At 42.2% G+C, this 21,547-nt stretch overlaps 1 protein-coding gene across 1 annotated transcript; it reads left to right on the top strand.

Annotated features, from left to right (window-relative positions):
• Positions 1–1,336: 1,336 nt before the first annotated feature.
• On the top strand, positions 1,337–18,645 carry POMP (proteasome maturation protein). Its single transcript, XM_006894086.1, has 8 exons — positions 1,337–1,377; positions 1,550–1,676; positions 1,966–2,070; positions 5,257–5,354; positions 7,822–7,882; positions 10,762–10,863; positions 15,574–15,667; positions 18,578–18,645. The coding sequence occupies exons 1-8, from the start codon at positions 1,337–1,339 to the stop codon at positions 18,643–18,645; spliced, it is 696 nt and encodes a 231-aa protein (XP_006894148.1).
• Positions 18,646–21,547: the final 2,902 nt, after the last annotated feature.

Below are 21,547 nucleotides of genomic sequence, written 5' to 3'. Positions count from 1 at the left end.
GAACTGCCAGAGATTCAGACTGGATTTAGACGAGGTTGTAGCATCAGGGATATCACTGGTGATGTCAGCCTGATCTTGGCTGAAAGCAGAGAATAAAAGAAAGATAACTGTTTCATCTCCTACACAAAGGTATTTGGCTGTGTGGATCACAGCAAATTATGACTAACATTAAGAAGAAAGAAAATCTCAAAACAATTATGTTTATGTGAAATCTATACTAAGACCAAGAACAGTTGTCAGAACAGAGCTTGGGAACACTGCATGGTTTAAAATCAGCAAAGGTGTGCATAAGGACTGTATCCTCTCTACTTAATTGCTCAATTTCTATGCTGAGCAAATCATTCAAGAAGCTGGACTTCATGAAGAAAAATGCGGCATCAGGATTGGAGGAAGACACATCGACAACCTGTGTTGTGGAGATAACACAGCCTTAACTGATGAAAGTGAGGAAAACTTGAAGTACTTGCTGCAGATGACCAACAACTGCAGCTTTTAATATGGTTTGCATCTCAACATCAAGAAAACAAAAATCCTCACCACTATGCAATGTACAACATCATGATAGTTGGAGAACAGCAAACTGTCAATGACCTCATCTTACTTGGATCCACAATCAACAACCGGAGGCAGTCAATAAATTAAAGGATGTGTTGAATTTGTAAAGTCTGCAGTCAAGGGCCTCTCCAGAGTGAGGAGCAGAAGATAGCAGTTTAAAGACTAACATATGCCTGATCCAGTCCATGGTCTTTCCATTTACTTGTTATGCATCCGAGAATTAGTCAGTGAATAAAGACGACACAACTAAAGCCTTTGAGTTGCAGTGCTGGGAGAGAGTACTGAATATTCCACGGACTGCCAAGAAAACAAATACATCCTTGAGAGGATGCAGCCAGTGCGCTTTTGAGAGGAAATGATGGTGATACTTGAGTTTCACATATCTTGGACATGTTATAAGGTGGGGCCAATGCTCAAGAAAGTGGAGGGCTTGGGAAGGACGGGAAGACCCTCCATGAGATGGATTGACAGAGTGACTTCATCAATAGGCTTAAGTGTGGGACAGACGGTGAGAATGACGTAGCATCGGGCAGGGTTCAGATTGTCGTTCTTAAGGTCGTAGTAAGTCATAGTCAACTCGATGGCACTTAATAAGAACAACCTCTACCTCTGGGACTATTAGCCTCGCTTGTCTCTGTTTTCTTAACTGCACTTCAGGGTCGTAAACACTGTATGATTTTTTGAAAAATAGAAACCATCAAAACTTTTGAGTTCCCGTTTTGCCTTATGAGCAGAATGACCTCGAGTAAATCAACCTACACCTCATTCACCCTTATGCAAAATGAGAATAGTTGCAGCTACCTCCGGGGAGTTTCGTGCTGGGTAAAGCGAGGCGGCCACAAAAGCTGAGGGCCCATCTGACAGCGCCTCCCCAAAGGCGGCAGTTTATTTCCAGCAAATCCGAGGCCCGTGTCCTCCCTCTCTGCACGTCCCGCCGGCCCTGACCTCCGCCCGGCCCACACCCTCACTGCGCCCTTGGCCCCACGTCCCCCAGGACGCCTGGCGTGGGAGCCCCGGCCCCTCGCATCTCCCTGCAGCCGTCCCGCACCCTCTTTCCTTCCTCGCCCGGACGGACGCACTTCCGGCGGATGCCAGGGAGGGAGCCGCCCCCGGAAAGGGAAGTGAGTACTGGGGCCGGCTGAGGGCAGCTGAGCTGAGCGGTTCTACCGAAAGTGGCTCAAGATGGTGAGTGAATTAGTTCCCGGTACCGCGGGCTCCGCGGCGGCGCGCGCTGGGCTCGGCACTCCCGCAGCCTCCTCCCTCCCCTCCCGACCCCGGTGGCGGCCGCGGGACGAGACGGGCCTTGGGCGGCCTGATCTGCCGAGTCACGGGGCTGGAGGTGTTCGCGTCCCTGGTCGGTGCTGCTGGGAACAGCGGTTCAGCCTGCCCCTCTCCGTCTCTTCCCTCCAGTCTCTCGCCTCCATCTCCGATTCCCCGCAGTCCAGCCCCTTCCCTGCGGGCTGCGCGGAGCTGGGAAGGACAGACCGAAAGTGCTGTGTTGTGCTTTGTAGGGCGGTACCACGGTCTGTCCATTCCCCGGGGGAGGGGATGACCTCCGAGAGCCCAGACCACCTCGCTTCCTGTTCCCAGCGACCCGTTAGGACGGAATTGACTTGCCCCACAGCGTCTCCTAAAGCACGCTGCTTTTTCCTTCTCTAGGCCGGCGTGTTTGAACCGCCTACCTTTTGGTAAGGAGCCAAGCGCTTAACCTACCGCACCATCAAGGCTCTAGGCGCCCACACATTGTCACCCTGGGCCCCGTCGCTGTAGAGCGCGGGGTGTTGGGGTGATTCAGCATGTTCCAGCCGCAGGCCGTGTTTTCATGACTGCTGTCCACAGTTATAAAGGCTTGTAGTGTGTAGCCATGGTCCCCTTGTTGGAGGGAAAACCATCAGAGCTATTCATAGGGTGGCAGTGAGTGTACTGTCGGGCACCAAACAACATCGTGCTTGGAAAAGTAGAGGGTCTGGGAAAGAGGAAGACCCTCAAAGAGATGGATTGACGCTTCCTGAGCATTGGCCTGAGAATGGTGGGCACATGGAGATGGTTGGTGCCGGACCAGGCAGTGTTTTGTTACGTTGTGTGTGACGTTCTCTGAGAGCTGACTGGATGGCTCCCAACACTATCACTGCTACATGCCATTTGTCAATATTGTTAGAGTATCACCTGCTTTTTTTTTTTTTTTAAAAAAAGGCACCAACAAAAAGCAAACCCCAAACTTTAAACAAAAAGGATGAGAGATTAAGACTTGAAAGGTTGCATTGTTTGGACAAGACCCCTAGATTTGAGACTGAGATTCTCAGATTGGTACAGATAATCTTTGTGGAGGATCCCTGGTGGCACAATGGTTAAGTGCTTGGCTGCTAATTGAAAAGTGAGTAGTTGGACCTCACCATCTACTCAGGGAAAGATGAAGTCGTCTACTTCCATAAAGATTATTGTTGTTGTGTACCATTGAGTCTGATCTGACTCATAGCTGACCCTCTGGTAGGTTTTCAGGGACAGTTAATCACAAAGGAGGAGATGGCCCATCCTCCTCCTTCTGAGTAGCTGATGGATTTGAACCACACACCTTTGGGAGTGCAGCACAGCTTCTTGCTACTAGGCTTCAAGAGCTCTGTTCCATAAAGATTGTTGTTGTGTGCCATCGAGTCTCCTGTGGTCCATAGCAACCCTATGTACAGCAGCTCTGAACTCTGCCCTGTCCTGAGCCAGTCTCACAAATTCTGACACGCCAACCCCCATTGCCCCAGTCATTGTATCTATAAATCCATCTCATCTGGGGTACACCTTTAAAAATCCAAAGGGACATTCTGCTCTCCTGTAGTGTGATTGAGTAGGAGTTGACTAGGAGATTGTCCCTTCAAACCTAGAAGACTTTGAGAAATGACTGTCAAAAGAAGCATTATAAACACTCTTAAAATGACTGTTCCTTTGGTCTTCAGAGATCTGCATTTCTGTTCAACTTTATTATAAAGAACAAGTGTTGATCTTGATAGTTCACAGGATCTTTGAAGAACGATGATAATGTTAGAACCTAAAGATCAGAATGTTCATCTTTGTGTATATTCATTGCTGTCCAGTTGGAACCAGCTCACACCTGACCCTTCAGTGGGCTAGGCTGTACATCTCACGGAAGGGGATTGCCCATCTTCCTGCTGAGGAGTCGTCGGTGAGTGCAGACCACAAGAGTGCTGCTGCCTTTGGGGTAGCAGCACAGTTCCCAATGGACTAAGCCACCAGAGCTGCTGTCCCTTCATTGAAGCAGTGTATTAGGAGGAGAGTGATTGCTCATAAAAGAAAAAAATGGGAAACTTCAAAAGGTCCGTCAATCCCACAACTCTCCTCCGGGTTCCTGGTCCACAGGAAGGTCACTACTAACTCAAAGGTTGTGCCCTTCCAACAGTTGAAATCCCTTAGCAGCTCCACAGGAGAAACGGGAGCAATCTCCTCCCATGTCATTTACAGTCTCGGAAAACCACTGGAGGGTCAGCTCTCAGCTACCTGGCATGAGTTGGCAGGCCCAAAGAAGCTTTGTGATTGGCTCAAAGTCATATAGTAGGTTAGCAACAGTGCACACTAGTGGCCAGAGTCTTCACCATGACTTCTGTACAGAGGAAGTTAACCCTATTGTGAAGCTTCTGGAGTTCTGGCCTGAGGACTGGAGCCAGATAGATGTTCGTGAACTAGGTGAAAGTATTTTTAGCCGTGTTTGTGGGGGACTCAGTAATCATGTAGAACAGTTTAGAGACCAGCATGACCAAATAGAGTGCTATTGAGAGCCTGGCCTGGGATGGTAGCTTGAAGATCCAGTGGACAGGGTAAAGAGCCTGACCAGATAAAATAGAAAGTGAATTAAGAAATCAATTTTTAAAAATACTTTTCAGGTGAGAAAATTTCTTCTAGAATAGTAAGTATAGCCTGCAAAACTGCAAAGGAGCCCTGGTGGCCTGGTGGTAAGAAGTTGTGTCGCAGTCCTGAAGGCATAGTGGTTTGAATCCACCAGTTGCTATGTGAGAGAAGGATGGGCAATCTTGTCCCAAGCAATTTGCCATCTCTGAACACTTCACTGGAAGGTCATCCATGACTTGACACCAACTTGACAACACACAGTAACAACAAAACAAGTGGCTGGAAAATAATGACTGAGCCTTGTGATAGGAAAATTGCAGTACCTGGAAGAACACGGCAGTCCCATTGAGGTCCAGGCTTTGGATTTGATAGAGCTGTTGTACACTTTCTGCAGAAGCACATGTACTTTACATTTGAATAATGAATGATTTAAAGTCAGAGTTTGAAATTTTAAAGCTGGTGGCTCTGATTTTAAGGAAAAAGCAGCAGTTCAAACCCACCAGCTGCTTCAAGGGAACAGTGCTTCCATAAAAGCCCTATGGGTTAGTTCTAGGAGTCAGAATTGATTTGATGGCAGTGAGTTGAAATTTTTTTTTCATTCTGTCTCTTTCTTGCTAATAGTTTGAGTCTTCACAAACACCTTGTAGTTTGTTCATTTACACTTTCGTGGTTTTTCACATGTTTTCCATTTTTCTGTTTCCCAGGGCTGCCTGTCAGTCTGATAACATTCAGGGATTCCTGCCATCTCCAGTCCCAGCCTTCTTGTTATCCTTTGCTTCATGTATCTCTCTGTAATGCTTATAAAGAAGTGAGTAAAATATTTAATAGCATTTTTAATTTGTCTTTCAGAATTCCAGAGGACTTGGATCTCAGCTAAAAGATAGCATCCCTGTAACTGAACTATCAGCCAGTGGCCCTTTTGAAAGCCATGATCTTCTTCGAAAAGGGTATGTCTGGTTATGAGGACATGGGGACCTTGCAGGGTAGGTTTTGTTACTGTGAAGCAGCTACGGTTTTGTGTTTTCCACTCTTCTTTAGCTGTTCTGATGAGCCATAGATCCATTTTGTTTGGAAGCTAGTAAGGTCCACACCTTGGTCATGGAAGTGGGGCTTAGATGTGTAGGCATTTTTTACAGTGGAGAGAAAAAACATTTTACCCAAGGGTATGTTCCCTGAACAGGGCATCTGAGGAGATGGCGCCTAGTAGTGTGGTTGGGAGGGTTCTGCTTGCTCCCGGTAACTGAAAGAACAGTTCACTTACTTCCGTCAGTAATCACTCACCTTGCTTTGGGAAATGCTAGGGAGCTCTGGTGGCTTAGTAATAAGAGAGTTTCATTATCAGCCCAAAGGCAGATGGTTCAAATCCACCAGCTGCTCCTTGGGAGAAAGATGAGTAATCTCCTCACATGCAGTTAACTAACTCTGAAAATCTGCTGGAGGGTCGGCTCAGAGTCCATTCCTACTTGACAGCACATAACAGTTAACAGAGCCCAGTAGTCCAGGAATGCTGAACTCTGGCTGCCTGGGTTTGAATCTTGACTCTGCTATTTACTGTACAGTTACTTAATAGGTTGCTACCTTAGTATCTTCATCTATAAACTAGGGCTTATAATAGTGTATATCTAGTTTTGAGGAATCAGCCACTTGATGCCTTAGAGCAAGCCCCGACCACTGTTGGCTGCTTGTGCTGCTTTGCTTTTCTGGCTTCACATGTAGTTATGATGTTGGTTTCCCATATGTTCTTAGAGGTTTAGTCACCATGTGTGCTACCAGCTAGCCTTTTCTTAATAAAGATAATACCTTTCACTCTACAAATGGTTTTCATTTTTTTAGTATTACAGCCAATTTTTTAGAATGCTTACTAAGATCAGGATAGAATGAGACTCTCAGTTTACTGTCCTGGAACAGACATAATATTTCACTGCAGATTTTCTATTTTTTGTTGAAAGGGTTACAGGATCCTTTGGAATCAGGTATAATTTGATGTATGATATAAGCCCACCTGATTTTGTTGTGCTTCTTAGCTACTGAGTTTTTTCACAAATCAAAGTTTGGAAGCAAGGCTCTGCTCATGTTGAATCTTTTTTACATTTTTCTAATTGACATAACATTTCAAACTTTTTTCATGTTGCTATTATATCCTTAATAGACTATGTTGTATGTCATGTCAGAACCAATGCATAGGTGACCGTCCAGCAGGTTTTCAGTGGCAGTAAATCATGTGGGAGTAGTTTGTCCATCTTTCTCCTACAGAGCAGCCGGTGTATTCAAACCAAGTGCCTTTGAGTTGGCAGCACAACTCCTTAACCACTAAGCCACCATTGTTCCCTTAGTAGACTACAGAATAGTATAAATATAACTTTTGTGTACACTAGTAAAGTGGAAAAATGTATGTGACTCCCTGTATAGTTTTATTAAGGGGATCTGGATTGGAACTCCGAGGTATTGCCTATATTATCAAATCCATGCACTAGTTAGTAACCAAATTCTGATGATTTTCTTCCCTCCTCTTGTACCTTGTTAGAATGGAAGATTGCCATGAGCAGTACTGTTTTCAAATTCTCCATCTAGACTGCACTTCTGTATAAAGACAGTGTTGAAGAGATGATTATTGGAAGGTTTCTGCTGTTTCTCTCACCTTCGAGATCCGTATCTGGAGTGATGTAAGCCAGTGGCATGGCCAGCTGTGCATCACCTAGCAGTACTTTGCACATAGTAGCTGTTCAGTAAATGCTGGCCTATTTGTTGAATGTGTGTTTACTGTTAAAGGTATTTTAAGAGTGGATTAGGCCTTTAGGGAAGAATGGTAGAGGATTCTATATGGTACAAGAAGCATCTCCTCAGAGTATTAGTCATTCATTTATTGAATTTCTTACAGTTATAGGACATAATTTTAGAATCTATTTATAGAGGTCTCCTTAGTGAATTGAAGCCTTTGACCCTCAATATTGAGGATAATAATTCTTTTAAAAATTATATATTTAACTTTTTTTTCTTTTGGTGTATAGTTCTGTGAATTTTAACATATGTATAGATTTCTATAACTCCCATACATAATCAGGATATGAAACAGTTCCATTACTCATTTAAAAACTCTGCTATTCTACTATAGGGCATCCTGGTGGCTTAATGGTAAGGACTTGTTCTGCAGACACAAATGTATGCTGTTCAAATCCACCAGCTACACCATAGGAGAAAGATAGGCAGTGTCTTCCTGTGTGATTTACTGCCTCTCACAACCTGCTGGAGAGGCAGCTGTGGGTCAGTCCTGACTTGAAGGTACACACATCAGCCTGTTACACTTACATTCTTGATAGATGCAGTTCTTAATTTATATTTTTTTTTTGGTAGCTATAGTTATGAGCTTTGGGTATTAGATGATATTTAACCTGCCTTTCAAATGTTTGCTTTCAGTTTTTCTTGTGTGAAAAATGAACTTTTGCCCAGTCATCCTCTTGAGTTATCAGAAAAAAATGTAAGTATGTTATTAAATTCCTGTGTTTTTATTTTTGTTTTCTAGTAAGAAAATAACTTTCCGTAATACAATTTGTGGCTTCATTTTTTATTAAAATGATTCTAGTGCAAAGAAGTCCTCTGTCCTGTAGGGTTGCTGTGAGTAGGAATTTACTGGAAGGATACGATCTCTGGTGGTATAGTGGATTATTTATTGGTCTATTAAGCTAAAGGTCAGCAGTTCAAATCTGCTTGTTGCTTTGCATGGGAAAGATAAAGCATTCTGCTCCCGTTAAGATTTACACCCTTGGAAACCTGGTGAGGGGTTGTGAAGACATAGAGCAACTTGATGGCAGTGGGTTTGGTTTGGGATTTATAAAGGTAGACATTTGAATTTGACTGCTTCAACAAAGCTCCCTTTCACACATTTGTCCTTCATCTTTTGCATGGACTACAAAGATTGATCTCTTTTTCTCTCATAATACTTCTTTTTTTTATCATCTCATTTTCTTTTACCCTATTTCCCCTTTTATCACCTTGCCGTTGACTTCTAAGTCCACATTTTTAGCTGGGAGCTCTTCTTCAGTCCCTGCATCATGGAGTTACTAAGGGGCATATCCGTTGCAGGGGGTACACAGGTGAAGATGACATAGTCCTTATCCTAAAGAATTTAGTGTTTGTGGGGAAGACAATCTTGAATAGATAATTCATGAAGTGTTACTGGATTCAGAAGTGACATTGAGAGTATAAAATTAAAAGCATATGCATTATCGTAAAACTTGTTGATCACCTAAGGAATAATGGTGAAAATGAACATCACCTATAGACTGAAGATAAATAAATAATCTTTTTTCTAATTGAGCTTGAACTAAAAAACATAGACTAGTTATGGAAACATAGACCCTGGGCACTGTTCTTAAAGAAACTGGTAACGCCACTGTAGTGGCCACCAGCAACTGAAGGAGCTTATAACAGATTAAAGGTTAATTAACATTTTTTAACATACTGAATAATTTCTTTTACTATAAATTCATGAGAGGGCAAAACCCAATTTTATTAATTCACTCTTTATTAAATTATAATATAGATGACTTAAGAGCTATTATTTGACCAGAAGGTCTTGGGAATAGGATGGTGAACTATGGACTGAGTGGAAGTACTGTTGGGTAAATTGTGGTTGATGTCCACTCCTTGTGGACATTAAAGAATAAAGGGTGGGTTTTGGTGGCAATCTTGAGCTCCTATCTACATCTGTCCTACTAAGTGTTTTTCAGAGACGTGAGAAAAACTGTAGTAAACATGTAAATCTGATTTTTTTTTTTTTTTTGCGAGAGAGAGAACAATTAGTAAGTTTAGCTAATTTTGATAAATAAGTCAGTGAGACATAGATGATACAGTTGACTAGGTTGTGAGGCCAAAACTTCAAAAGGAACATTTATGGAGGAGAATGTCAAATTTTGCACAAAGCTTCCAGAAAAGAATCACACATTCAAGTAAACCTCAATTGCTGCCTAAATATTACTGTTTTAATTGACTGTGTTCTCAGTTTAAACTAGCAGATTATATTGGTTATGAAAAAGAAACTTCTTGTAATTTGAGATTTTATTAGTGAGAAAATATGGCACAAAGAAGACCTTTTGTTACAGGGTCCCTGTGCGTAGTAGTCATCTTGACAGCACCTAACAGTGGAAGTCTGGCTATTTGATTTGAAATACTGCTTCGAGAAACTGACAATTTGAGTGAGACTGTTCAGAATGGTGAACAGTAAAGATTTCCTTTTCCCGGCAGTCCCTGCCCTATTTTCTTTAAATGTGTGCCGCTTACTTATACTCACATGAGTTGTATAGTTACACTACACAGCCACAAATCCTTCCTACTGTATTTACTAGCTAAGTAAATAAACTCTCTTGAAGTCTTCATGTCTTCACTTGTGAAATAGAGTTTTGAGAGGTGAGTGAGGTTGCACAGCCATAGTCTGGGGCACATGCTGGCTGTAGTAGTTCTCTGTGATCAAGGGGGGTGCTACAGGAGGAAATATGATGGTCGGTCACCACCATCTATGCCAGTTGTTCCCAGAAAAGATGATTTTTTTTCTTTTTTCCCCCCCCTAGAGACCATTTGATAATGTTTAAAGACTTTTTTGGTTTTCCTACCTGAGGATGCCCTTACTAGCAAACCTAGTCCTAAGAAGCTGCACTGCAATCCCTAAGGCATGCAGTTCAAATCTACAAACTACTCCCTCCACACAATAAAGATCGGCATTCTCCTTCTGTGCTATTTGCTGCCTCTGAAAACCCACTGGAGGGTCAGCTTGATGGCACAGAACAACTTGGGGAAGTAGGCTGCTACTGGCATTTATTGGCTCAAGACTGGGGGTGCTCTTAAAATACCACAGTGCACAGCATAGCACCCACCCCTCAAACAGTTCTCTAAGCTAAGATATCATAGTGCTAAAAGTTGAAAAACTGGTATATAACCAACTAGGTTATACAGTCCAAGGTAAAAGGTTTCTTCTCATTTTTGTATGGCATCACAGGGCCTAATTTTGTACAGGGTTGCTGATTGTTAAATATATATTGACTGTGCATCACAGTTAAATGTTAGATTACTAGGTGGGTATATTTATCAAAAGTTTGTGTTAAGTTTTCTTTTTCTGTAACAATACTTATTATTAGAACAACTTAGTAGTTAACCTGTCAGTTACAACTCCAAATCAGATACACATTAAAAAATAATGCAGGGTAAAATAGACACAGATATTTTAGATTTTATTAAGACTGATACCTTATATTGTTTTTATAGCTATTAAACCCTTCATCTCAGTGCAGGCGCAGATGTATCCACAGTCATTGTTTGAAAGGAGGGGTTAACTGTAACCTTTCTGCTTGTCATCTCTTGTAGTTCCAGCTCAACCAGGATAAAATGAACTTTTCCACCCTGAGGAACATCCAGGGTCTGTTTGCCCCCCTGAAGCTGCAGATGGAGTTCAAGGCCGTGCAGCAGGTCGGTCTGGGGGAGGTGGGGAGTGGTGCAGACATGTCCACTTGCTGATGTCTATTAAAAGAATCTCTTCTATTTTCATTACAACTCTTTCAAATATTATCTTTCCTGCTTCTCTGTAACGTAATCTGCTTCCCTTCTTTCAAGTATATGACCTTGATTCCTGCGTCACAGGAGAAAAAGAAACTGTTACATGGACATTTCCTTCACATTCTGGGCTCAGTGTCTGAAAACTTAATGTGCGTCTCTGTTCAGATTTTTCCCATTCTAGGGGGTTGCACTAATTTTCAGTGCCCTTAGGAGTATCCTGATGGGGTCTTTATTAGACATTTTTATATGTAATTGAGCATACCTGCTGTTCAAGAATAGAGCTTTGTCCTTCCAAAGATATAAGAGCTGTCCCCCAACCTGTGTGTGAGTCTTCCCACATCCTGCATCATTGAGAACCCTTCAGTGACCCTTTCCACAGTGTTTGGCTTTACCCTTTCACCCTCTTTGTACTTGCTGTCTTATCAGCAACATTTACACATTCTAACCATTTTGCCTTTTAAAACAAACTCTGTGTCTCAAGCTTTGATACAACTTCTCTCACCGAGTGCATTCATACAAATAAATTGAGTTTCTTGACTGAGTGGCCAGGTTTGTGGTGTGCATGCCTGAGCTTCCTGCTAATTTGTTTCGCTTGCTTCGTGGCCTCATTAGACCAAGGAAATGGATCCTAACCTGGCTGGGCCTGTGTGCCTTCCTTTGACCTGCTCTCTATGTAGCACTTGACCTGAGTCCTTGACCTGAGTCCGTTGGCTTTGAGAACCCTGCACGGTCCAGTGTTCCCCCTGTGTCCCTCAGTCCTCTTTTTTTGGGGTGTCTGTCTATCAAGTCCTTTCATTTTATCTAGTTCCCCTAAATGCTGCATTTTTTTAGCCTTCTGGGCCACTCTCATCCCCCTGTCATTACTTGTCTGTCCTGCGTGTATCGCTATCATTTATATGCTGAGGACTCCCAGGTTATAGGTCTCATGAGCTGTAGACCTATTAAAAACGAAAACATATTGCTGTCCTCTCTCTCTGTATTTCCTTTCAAGGAAACAAGTCTGTCCCTTTGAGGATATAACTTCCTAATAAGTCTCTTGTTGCTATTTTACCTTTAAAAAAACCCAAAAAAACAAAACCCCAAACGTATTGCTGTCAAGTCAGTTTCACCTTTTTCCCTCGTGAGCAGTAGAATTGCCCATGATGTTTCCATGATGGTGGTCTTTGTGGAAGCCGAACTGCTGTATCTTTGTCATGGAGCAGCTAGAAGATTCAAATTCTAACCTTCAGGTTAACAGCTAAGTGCTGAAACACTGCACAAGGGGTCACTTTTAGTTACACAGGCTTTTCCAGCTGGATGCACCTACAAACACTTCAGTGTCACAAGTACAAGCACAAACTAACATTTTTCTCACATACTTCTACTATGTATAAATAGGTTCCTGCCTCAGACAAAAATCAGAATATTAGCCTTGGTTATTTTCTCTTAACCAGGGCCTCGTCCTCAGTCATAATTCTCCTCCCTCCCCATCTGCTTAATCACCTGATCTCTCTTGATTCCCATCTTTTCATCACCATGGCCACTGTGTTGGGTTTGACCATTCTCAGGCCTTCATCTGGATGTCCATCTGCAGGAGGCTTGATGCTCCTCTAATCCATTATGCACACTTTCCAACCAGAAAAATCTTTGTAAAACATAGAATGACCATCCCACTCCCTTCTTATGGGTCTTTCAGTGGAACTTTACCAGCAAACGAAAGTCTGACCCCTTAACGCGCACCCCCCCCCCACCCCGCTCTTCACCATACTCCAGGTACCTCCTGCTCGGGGTTCTTGGGCTTTCTTGATTACTTGGGCTCTCCCACTTTTCCATTTTTTACCCATATTCTGCCTACCCATGTGGTCTTGTCTCTCACCTGCTAACATTGTACCTGTGTCAATAAACTTTACTGATGCCATTAATTGAATGGGGTAAATTATTCTGGAAACTGCTTTTGGTACCTTTTCCCAAAGAACTTGGCTGTAAATCCAAGTAGCAGATTTGGACTTTGCTTCTCTTCTTCTAGATCTGGGAACTTAAGATCTGAGCCTCGAATTTTTTGTGTTTGTGTATATTTTACATTAAATGACAGAGACAGTATAAGAGCAGGGTTGTTCTGAAGACTGAAATGAAATGCTTGTGTGCCACACAGATACTAACTTCTCTTCTTACTCTCTATATCTATTTCTCATCTTCTGGATAAATGATGCTTGGGATTGGAGCCTAAACTTTTAGTCCTGTTTACTCCAAAAAATCTTTGTCCAGAATTCTGACCTCCTTTATATTTTTAGAATTCTTGATTATGAAGATACCCTTAAAATTTTGCTGAAAAACATATAACATTCACCTGTTTATTTCCAAACTGCATCTTCCTTGCAAAAAAATTTTGTCATAGCACATCCATGAAAATGCTCACAGACTAACTTAGGCGCATCTTTTTTGTGTCAGAATGCGCTCATAGTGACTGTGACTTCACTCTACCTGATCACCTCACTGCTGTTCCTGGACTTACAACTTCCTCTTTCTGCTCCTTCCTCTTTTCTCTGCCCTCCCCATGCATACCATCCCCTCCTCCCCAAGTCTTGATGGTGTAGACAAACTTTTTCACAGTAAATATTTAAATAACTCTTCACACCTTTTGTAATTGAAAGAATTAGGTTTTTTCTGATTTTTTTGTGAAAGAAGAATATTCATATGACTCCCTCCTTAGAGGCAAACTAAAGGAGATGCCTGCTGGTCCCTCCATAGACAGGGAGGCCAATTTGTTGTTTGGGTGGGGTTTTTTGTTTTGTTTTGTTTTTAATTTTATTATCTTTTGTGTGTGTATGTGTACCATCAAATTGGATCTGACTGGTACAGGAGGAGATTGTCCCTCCTCCAGCCGAGCATCTGGTCAATTCGAACCACGCACCTCTGGGATTACAGTGTGTTTGGGTGTTGTTTTTTTAAAAAAACATATTGCTGACTTCAAATTGACAAAAAGAACTAAACTATGAAATAAGCAGATCTAACATAACCTCCTGCTTGCTGAAACTGAGGAAGATCTGAAGCACTGGCTGCAGAAGATCAAGGACTGCAGCCTTTAATGTGAACTGAAGCTCAACATCAAGAAAACAGAGATTCTCACCACTGGACCAATTGGCAGCATCATTATGAATGGTGGAGAGTGAGATTGTTAATGGCTTCAGTTTGCTTGGCTCCACAATCGACACTCTTGGTACCAGCAGCAAGGAAATCAAGAGATGAATTGCATTACTGGCAAGCAATGATGTCAGTCTGGAGACTGAGGTGCGCCTGATCAAGGCCATAGTCTTTGCAATTGTTTGCTATGCGTCAGAGAGTTTGACAGTGATTAGGGATGATAGAATTGATGCCTTTGAGCTGTGATGCAGGAGAAGAGTATTGAATATACCATGGACTGCTAGGAGAACGAACAGGTTCATCCTAGAGAGAGTGAGACCAGGCTGCTCCTTGGAGGCAAGGATTCTGAAGCTTCATCTGACATACTTTGGACATGTTTCAAGGAGGAACCAGTCCTTCAAGAGGGACATCATGTTTGGGAGGGTAGAGGGACGGCACAGGAGAGGAAGACCGTCAATGAGATGGATTGATTCAGTGACTGGGGTAATGGGGGTAGGTGTATCAGAAACAGTAAGGTTAGCAGAAGATAGAGCAACATTTAGGGCTCTTGTACATAGGGCCACTGTGAGTCACAAGCGACTAGACGGCACATAAAAACAACATAACCTCATGATTTCAGTTTCAAGGAATCTTATAAGGTTTTTATATTGAACTATTGTACTATAATTATCAACATCTATTAATAAAGACAAGAATATAGTCTGTTTTCTTATTACAGGGGTACTGCCAGAAGCATTCATTACTTCTTGTAAAATATGAGAAAGTTTATAAATCATATTGGTCTTTAGTCATGCATATACATTTTGGTTTATGGAGTTAATTACAATTTATTTAGGTAATTAATTATAGTATCTATCAGTCTTTTATAATCTATGACTTCGTGACCTTGGCTATACAATTATGATTAGTAGCATTAGACTATTTTAGTATACATAAGCAGGAGAATCAAGAACATTACCAAAATGGCTGAAACTCACCTCTGGAATTGTCACAGGATGTGTACAGTAAACATGTAGGTGAGCTGTGGCAGAACAGCTTTACTTCATTGTGTCATTTCTGAGCATTGTATGCATGAGCATGTTATTTGCAAAACTGTAGTAGTCCATTTACTAAGTAGAACATGTTCTTGCTGAGTTGAGGTCGCCTCAGGACTTTGATCATGCCACATTTATTAGGTGAGAGCTGTGATGTCAGGCCCTGGAGAGGCTTTTCTTCACATGGTACGTGCTGTGTAGGGCCCTCATACGTGCACACCAGACAGGAATTACTGCACAATACATTGTTAGTATCGCTGTAGATCTTGAAGAAATGTGAGGAGCTTTTGAAAACTCCTGTTTGGGTCTTAGATTTTTTTTTTTAAAATTCATTTGTCTGGTTAAACTAATATTTTATGTGGCCTTGTAAATTTCATAAGTAAAAAGTGAAGAATATTAAATTGTGTATTTTCTGGACTCTCTTCTTTTTTCCCTCTCTTGATTTTTCTCTTTCATGTTTTTCTCAAAGGCTCAGCGCCTCCCATTTCTTCCAAGTTCAAACCTCTCACTTGATATTTTGAGGGGGAATGATGAGACCATTGGATTTGAAGATATTCTTAATGGTAAGTATAAGACAGCAGTGTTTTATGGAGCCCTGTTACATAAGGTGCAGTAGCAAAGCAGACAGACAAGTCTTTTTTCCCATGGACCTTCAGCCTGTTGGATCTGCTGTGTTCATTGTCTACAATGTGATGTAATGGCAGTGACGGAGCTCTAGTGGCGCAGTGTGTTGAGTGCTGTGCTGCTAGCTGAAAGGTCTGTCAGTGGTTCAGATCTACCAGCTGCTCCGTGGGAGAAAGATGGATGTCTCCTGTAAAAATTCACATACACCCTTGGATTTGGTACACTTTGGGTTAAATGGATGATTGCTTTGAATCAGAAGCTGCTTGATGGCGGTAGGTTTGGGATTTGGTGTAGAGTGATGATTGTGAGATCCTGAGGCTCTCTTCTCTTTAGTTTGTAACTGGCTAAGTGCCGTCGGCTAGACTAGGACTTATAGCCACCCTGTGCACTACACAGAACGCTGCCTGGCTCCACGCTGTCCTCACAGCCTGCCGTGTGTCAGCCTGTTGTTGCAGACAGCCCTTCAGCCCATCTGGTAGAGGGTTTTCCCCGTTTTCTGCTCACCCTCTGCTTTACCAAACAGTGTTTTTCTTATTTACTAACAGTTGTCATTAGCTTTATGTTTATGAGCAAGAAATTTGGTGTGTGGGGGGTCTAATAAAATGACTTGTTTTTAGAATAGCTCAAAAGAAAGTGTTTTTTAAAAAACAACACCCCCTCCTCCAATTTTTTTCATTTCTGTTTTGTACATGGTGCGTTCCTCTACTGTTCATAGGAGGACTTGAAGCACTTGTTGCAGAAGATCAGAGAATACAACTTTCAATATATATATTGCATCTCAATTGCATGTGGCTTTGGGTTGACAGTGCAACTTCTGATACCACTTAGCCGATAGTGAATCACATAGGAGGAGATTACCTGTCTTTTCTCCCAAGGAGCAGCTGATAGATTTGAACATCCTTGGGTTGGTAGAGCAGCTCTTATATCGGTATGTTGTAGTTGTGTTGTTATGTGTCGTTGAGTTACCTGTGACTCTATGTACAACAGTTGTAAACCCTGCTCTATCCTGTGTCCATCTTACTGTTTCTGACACACCTATCCCCATTACCCCAGTCACTCAATCAATCCATCTCATTGAGGGTCTTCCTCTCCTGCTCTGTCCCTCCACCTGCCCAAGCATGATGTCCCTCTCTAAGGACTGGTTCTTCCTTGCAACATGTCCAAAGTATGTCAGATGACGTTTCAGAATTATTGCCTCCAAGGAGCAGCCTGGTCTCATCCTCTTCGGGATGAACCTGTTTGTTCTCTTAGCAGACCTACTCTTCTCCATCACTACAGCTGAAAGGCATCAGTTCTCCTTCTATCATCCCTAGTCATTGTCCAACTCTCTGGTGCATAGCAAGTGATTGCAAAAACCGTGGCCTGTATCAGGCGCACCTTAGTCTCCAGACTGGTGTCATTGCTCTTCAGTACTTTGGAGAGGTCTCTGACAGCAGACTTTCCCAATGTAGTATGTCTTTTACTTTCCTGCCTGCTAGTACCAAGAGTGTTGATTGTAGAGCCAAGCAAACTAAAGCTGTTTACATTATCAATGTCTTTGCTATCCATCATGATGCTGCCAGTCAGCCTAGTGGTGAGAATCTTTGATTTCTTGATAATGAGCTTCAATTCATATTGAAGGGTGCCAGTATCAGTATAAGTGTGTTTTTAATGTGTTCATCTTTGAGCTATAAAAGGATCATGTTAGGATAGAGAAGCAAGTAGATATTGAGGAAGATATATGCCAGTCTGTATCAAGGAACCAAAGAAAAAAAGACTTTCGTCCAGAACCCTCAGTGAGAAAGCCTACCCGACAGCCAGCACCTGAATCCAGGCTTTGAGCCTCTTAGACCCTGAGATTTCATTTTACTTGGATCCACATTCAACGCTCATGGTATCAGCAGTCAAAAAATATCAAAAGACTTGCCACACAGGAAAAATCAGCTATGGAGGACCTCTCCAAAGTGCTAAAGCAAGGATGTCAGTGTAAAGAAAAAGGTGTGCTTGATTCAGGCCATGGTCTTTTCAGCCCCTTGCTCTTCATCTGAAAATTGGATAGTAACAGTAACCAAGGATGACAGAAGAATTGATGCTTTTCAATCTTGAGTTGTGGTATTGGAGAAGAATGCTGAATATTCCAAAAGAACAAATCTGTCTTGGACCTCTTGTAATCAGGGCACTCCTTGCTGTTGTGTGCCATTGACTCAGAACTGGCCCATAGCTGACCGTGCAGCAGGTTTTCAGAGGCACTTACATGGAAGGAGAAGGCCCATCATTCTCCCACAGAGCAGCTAGTAGCTTCAAACTACAGATCTTTGGAATTGCAGTGCAGTTTCTTGCCACTTTCTCTCACATACTTAGGACAAGTTGTTAGGAGGAGTAAGTCCTTAGAAAAGGACATTATGTTGGGAAAGGTGGAAGGTCAGAAAAAGAGACCCCAACAAGCTGGATTGACAGTGACTAGCAATGAGCATGAGCAAGGCAGAGATGGTGGGGATGGCACAAGCTAGGATGTGGCTCAGATCTGTTAGGCTCACTGTGTGTTGTAGTAGATTTGATGGCACCTAACATCAATACGCTGAGAAAGAAATTCTGTTCAGTGAGGTCACCCACTTGTGATGTGGATAGTAATTTATTTTTTACAAAACTGAGTTATTTCATTAGGTTTTCTCTCAGATTTTATCCTTATGTAGGGAGTAAGGGGGCAGAAAAAGGGAGCTTTGTCTTTAGGAGAGCTTAGTTGTTAGTTTTCTTCATTTATGTGTTTTGTGGTATATGCAGCTGTAGAAGCAGTACTCATGGGCCTGGGAAGTGCCCTTTGCAGCCTTTTCTTGAGAATCTGAAAATATGTGGCGTTTGTTTGCTTTCAGATCCCTCCCAAAGCGAAGTCATGGGTGAGCCGCACTCGATGGTGGAGTACAAGCTGGGTTTGCTGTAGAGCGACGCTGGCAGCACACCTGAAGGCTGCAGGGTGTCCAGATCTGCTTGGCTGTGTGCAACATTAAAAGTATTGACACACTAGACGTCTACCTAAATGGTGTCTATGACCGTGTGAAATTATTTGGGCATTTCATTTATGGTTGTGCGATAACTGACAGCATCAGAGGACCATGGTTTTCAAACTCCTAGTTTGTATTAAGACTATATCCTTCCATATCTGTAAGAACATGTTGCTAATAAGTCTCATAAAACTGCCTACAGGTTCCTCTTAAACCCATTTCTAGATACTCTATTTGTCTACCTATGAGTAACTTATCATTCTTTTGAGTCTATAATTTTTACAGTAGCAGCTTTCAGACTAAATATTTGTAATTTATTTCCATGGCAACATTCACATAAAATGCAGAATACAATGTCTTCTCAATATAGCTCAGTAACACACCTAAAAGTAATACTTGCTTTATTGGTAATAATTTAGAATCTTTAATTTCTTCAGGGCAGAAAGGTTAAGTACATAGTTTAAAACTTTGCCCTCACTACTTTAAAGTGAAACACAAAAACAACCAGCAGATACAGGTTAAACTTTTGTGCTTCATAGATTTAATATCGATGTTTGGAGCCCTGGTAGTATAGGGTAGCGCTATTGCTATTAACCAGGTCTGTTTTTCAGACCCACAGCTGTTGTTCAGGAATAAGGTGAGATGATTGCTCCCATTAAGGTTTACAGCCTTGGAGACCCTGTGAAGGGTAACTAGGAGTCATACAGACTTCACACTAGTAGATTTTGTTTTTGATATGTATCAAATGCATTTAAAACATTTTAATATTTCTTTAATACTGCTATGTAACTTGGCAAAACTCAATCTTTGTCCTCTTGTTACATTTTTCATAATAATTAGAATGTTTTTAAATACTTCTGTTACCCACAAGTAATTTTCATAGTATAATCACATCTCAAAATGTGTTTTCACCTTCATTCTTGCTCATAAGGTATGCTGTATGAACTGGGGATACAAAAGTTAAAGTTTGTGGTGGGTTTTTTTTTTTAACATTAATGACTATAATCTTTAATAAAAATTCATTTTGTTCAGTGCCTGGAGGAGGGGTTCTTAGGTGTTACTGTCAAGGGAGCAGATCACCAGGCTTTTCTCCTACGGAGCCGCTGGGAGAGTTAAGCCACCAGACTTCTGGTTATAGCTAAATGCTGACCTCACCACTCACTCATTCCCAGTGCTCTTGGGTTAAGATTAATTCGTAGTTGACTGTTGAGTTTCTGAGGCTATAAATCAAATGGGAAGAGACTTCCCTTCTTCCTCCCATAGGGTTGCTGGGAGTTTGAACCACCAGAGAGGCTGATCTTTGGGTGAACAGCACAACTCCTGTGGGGCAAGCCATTTGAGCTCCTAAGACATTGTTTTAACAATTATGTGCTGTCTAGTCGTTTGCAACTCGTACTGACCCTATGTACAAGAGCTCTAAACTCAGTTCTATTCTGTGCCAACCAAGCCATCTCAAATGCACTCATTCCCACCACTCCAATCACAGAATCGATCCATCTCATTGAAGGTCTTCCTCTCCTGCACCACCCATCCACTCTGCCAAACATGATGTTCCTCTCCAAGGATCAGTCCCTCCTTGCAACATGCCCAAAGTATGTCAGACAAAGCTTCAGAATCTTTGCCTCCAAGGAGCATTCTGGCTTCCCCTACTCCAGGACAAACCTGTTGGTTCTCCTAGCAGTCCATGGTATATTCAACACTCTTCTCCAGCACCACAACTCAAAGGCATCAATTCTCTTTCTGTCATCTCTAGTCATTGTCCAACTCTCTGGTGCATAGCACATAGTTGCAAAGACTATAGCCTGGATCAGGCACACCTTAGTCTCCAGCCTGACGTCATTGCTTGTCAGTACTCTTGAGAGGTCCCTCACAGCCGACTTTCCCAATGCAATTCGTCTTTTGATTTTCTGGCTGCTGTTACCGAGAGTGTTGACTGTAAAGCCAAGTAAACTAAAACTGTTAACAATCTCAATCTCTTCATCCATCCTGATGCTGCCAGTTGGCCCAGTGGTGAGAATCCTTGTTTTCTTGATGTTGAGCTTCAATCCATATAGGAGGCTGCAATCCTTGACCTGTAGCAAGCGCTACAGGTCCTCAGTTTGAGCAAGCAGGGTTGTGTCATCTGCATAACGCAAGTTGTTGATGACTCTTCCACCAATCCTGATGCCACATTCCTCCTCGTACAGCCCAGTATCTCGGATGATCTGTTCTGCATACAGATTGAAAAGGTATGAAGACAGAATACATCCCTGATGGACCCCCTTCTTAATTTTGAACCATGTAGTGTCTCTTTGCTCTGTTCTGATGACTGCCTCTTGATCCAAGTGTAGGTTTCTCATTAGCACAATCAAATGTTCTGTGATTCCCCTTCTTCTCAGAGTCAGCCATAGCTTGTGAGCCACACAGTCAAAAGCCTTTGCAAGTCAATGAAGCACAGCTACACATTCTTCTGGTATTTGCTTTCTGCCAAGATCCATCTAACCTTAGCTATAATATCCCTAGTACCATGACCTCTTCTAAATCCAGCCTGCACATCTGGCAGTTCTCTGTTGACATATTGTTCCAAACGTTTTTGGATACTTTTCAGCAGGATCTTGCTTGCATGTGATACCAATGATACTGTTCAATTCCCACACTCTTGGGTCACCTTTCTTTGGAATGGGAACAAATAACGATCTCTTCCTGTCAGCCAGATGGCTGTCCTCCAGTTTTCTTGGCACAACTTAGTTATATTATTATAACTTAGTTATATTACTATACTGAGACTCATCACGACCCTATATACAACAGCCCTAAACCCTACTCTACTCTATGCCAATCTTCCTGTCTCCAACACACCTA

This window comes from Elephantulus edwardii, unplaced genomic scaffold (assembly GCF_000299155.1).
Source record: "Elephantulus edwardii isolate Elephantulus edwardi_28Jun2011 unplaced genomic scaffold, EleEdw1.0 scaffold00134, whole genome shotgun sequence".
NCBI classification, from domain to species: domain Eukaryota; kingdom Metazoa; phylum Chordata; class Mammalia; order Macroscelidea; family Macroscelididae; genus Elephantulus; species Elephantulus edwardii.
This window is presented reverse-complemented; position numbering and strand designations above follow the sequence as displayed.

What these genes read in the sequence shown, in the direction of transcription:
- POMP (XM_006894086.1), top strand. Translation starts at nt 1,337, where the DNA reads ATGAGAATAGTTGCAGCTACCTCCGGGGAGTTTCGTGCTGG. An exon ending in GTGTTGTGCTTTGTAGGGCG is followed by an intron (nt 2,071 to 5,256) that starts GTACCACGGTCT and finishes TTTGTCTTTCAG; the next exon opens with AATTCCAGAGGACTTGGATC. An exon ending in TTGAGTTATCAGAAAAAAAT is followed by an intron (nt 7,883 to 10,761) that starts GTAAGTATGTTA and finishes CATCTCTTGTAG; the next exon opens with TTCCAGCTCAACCAGGATAA.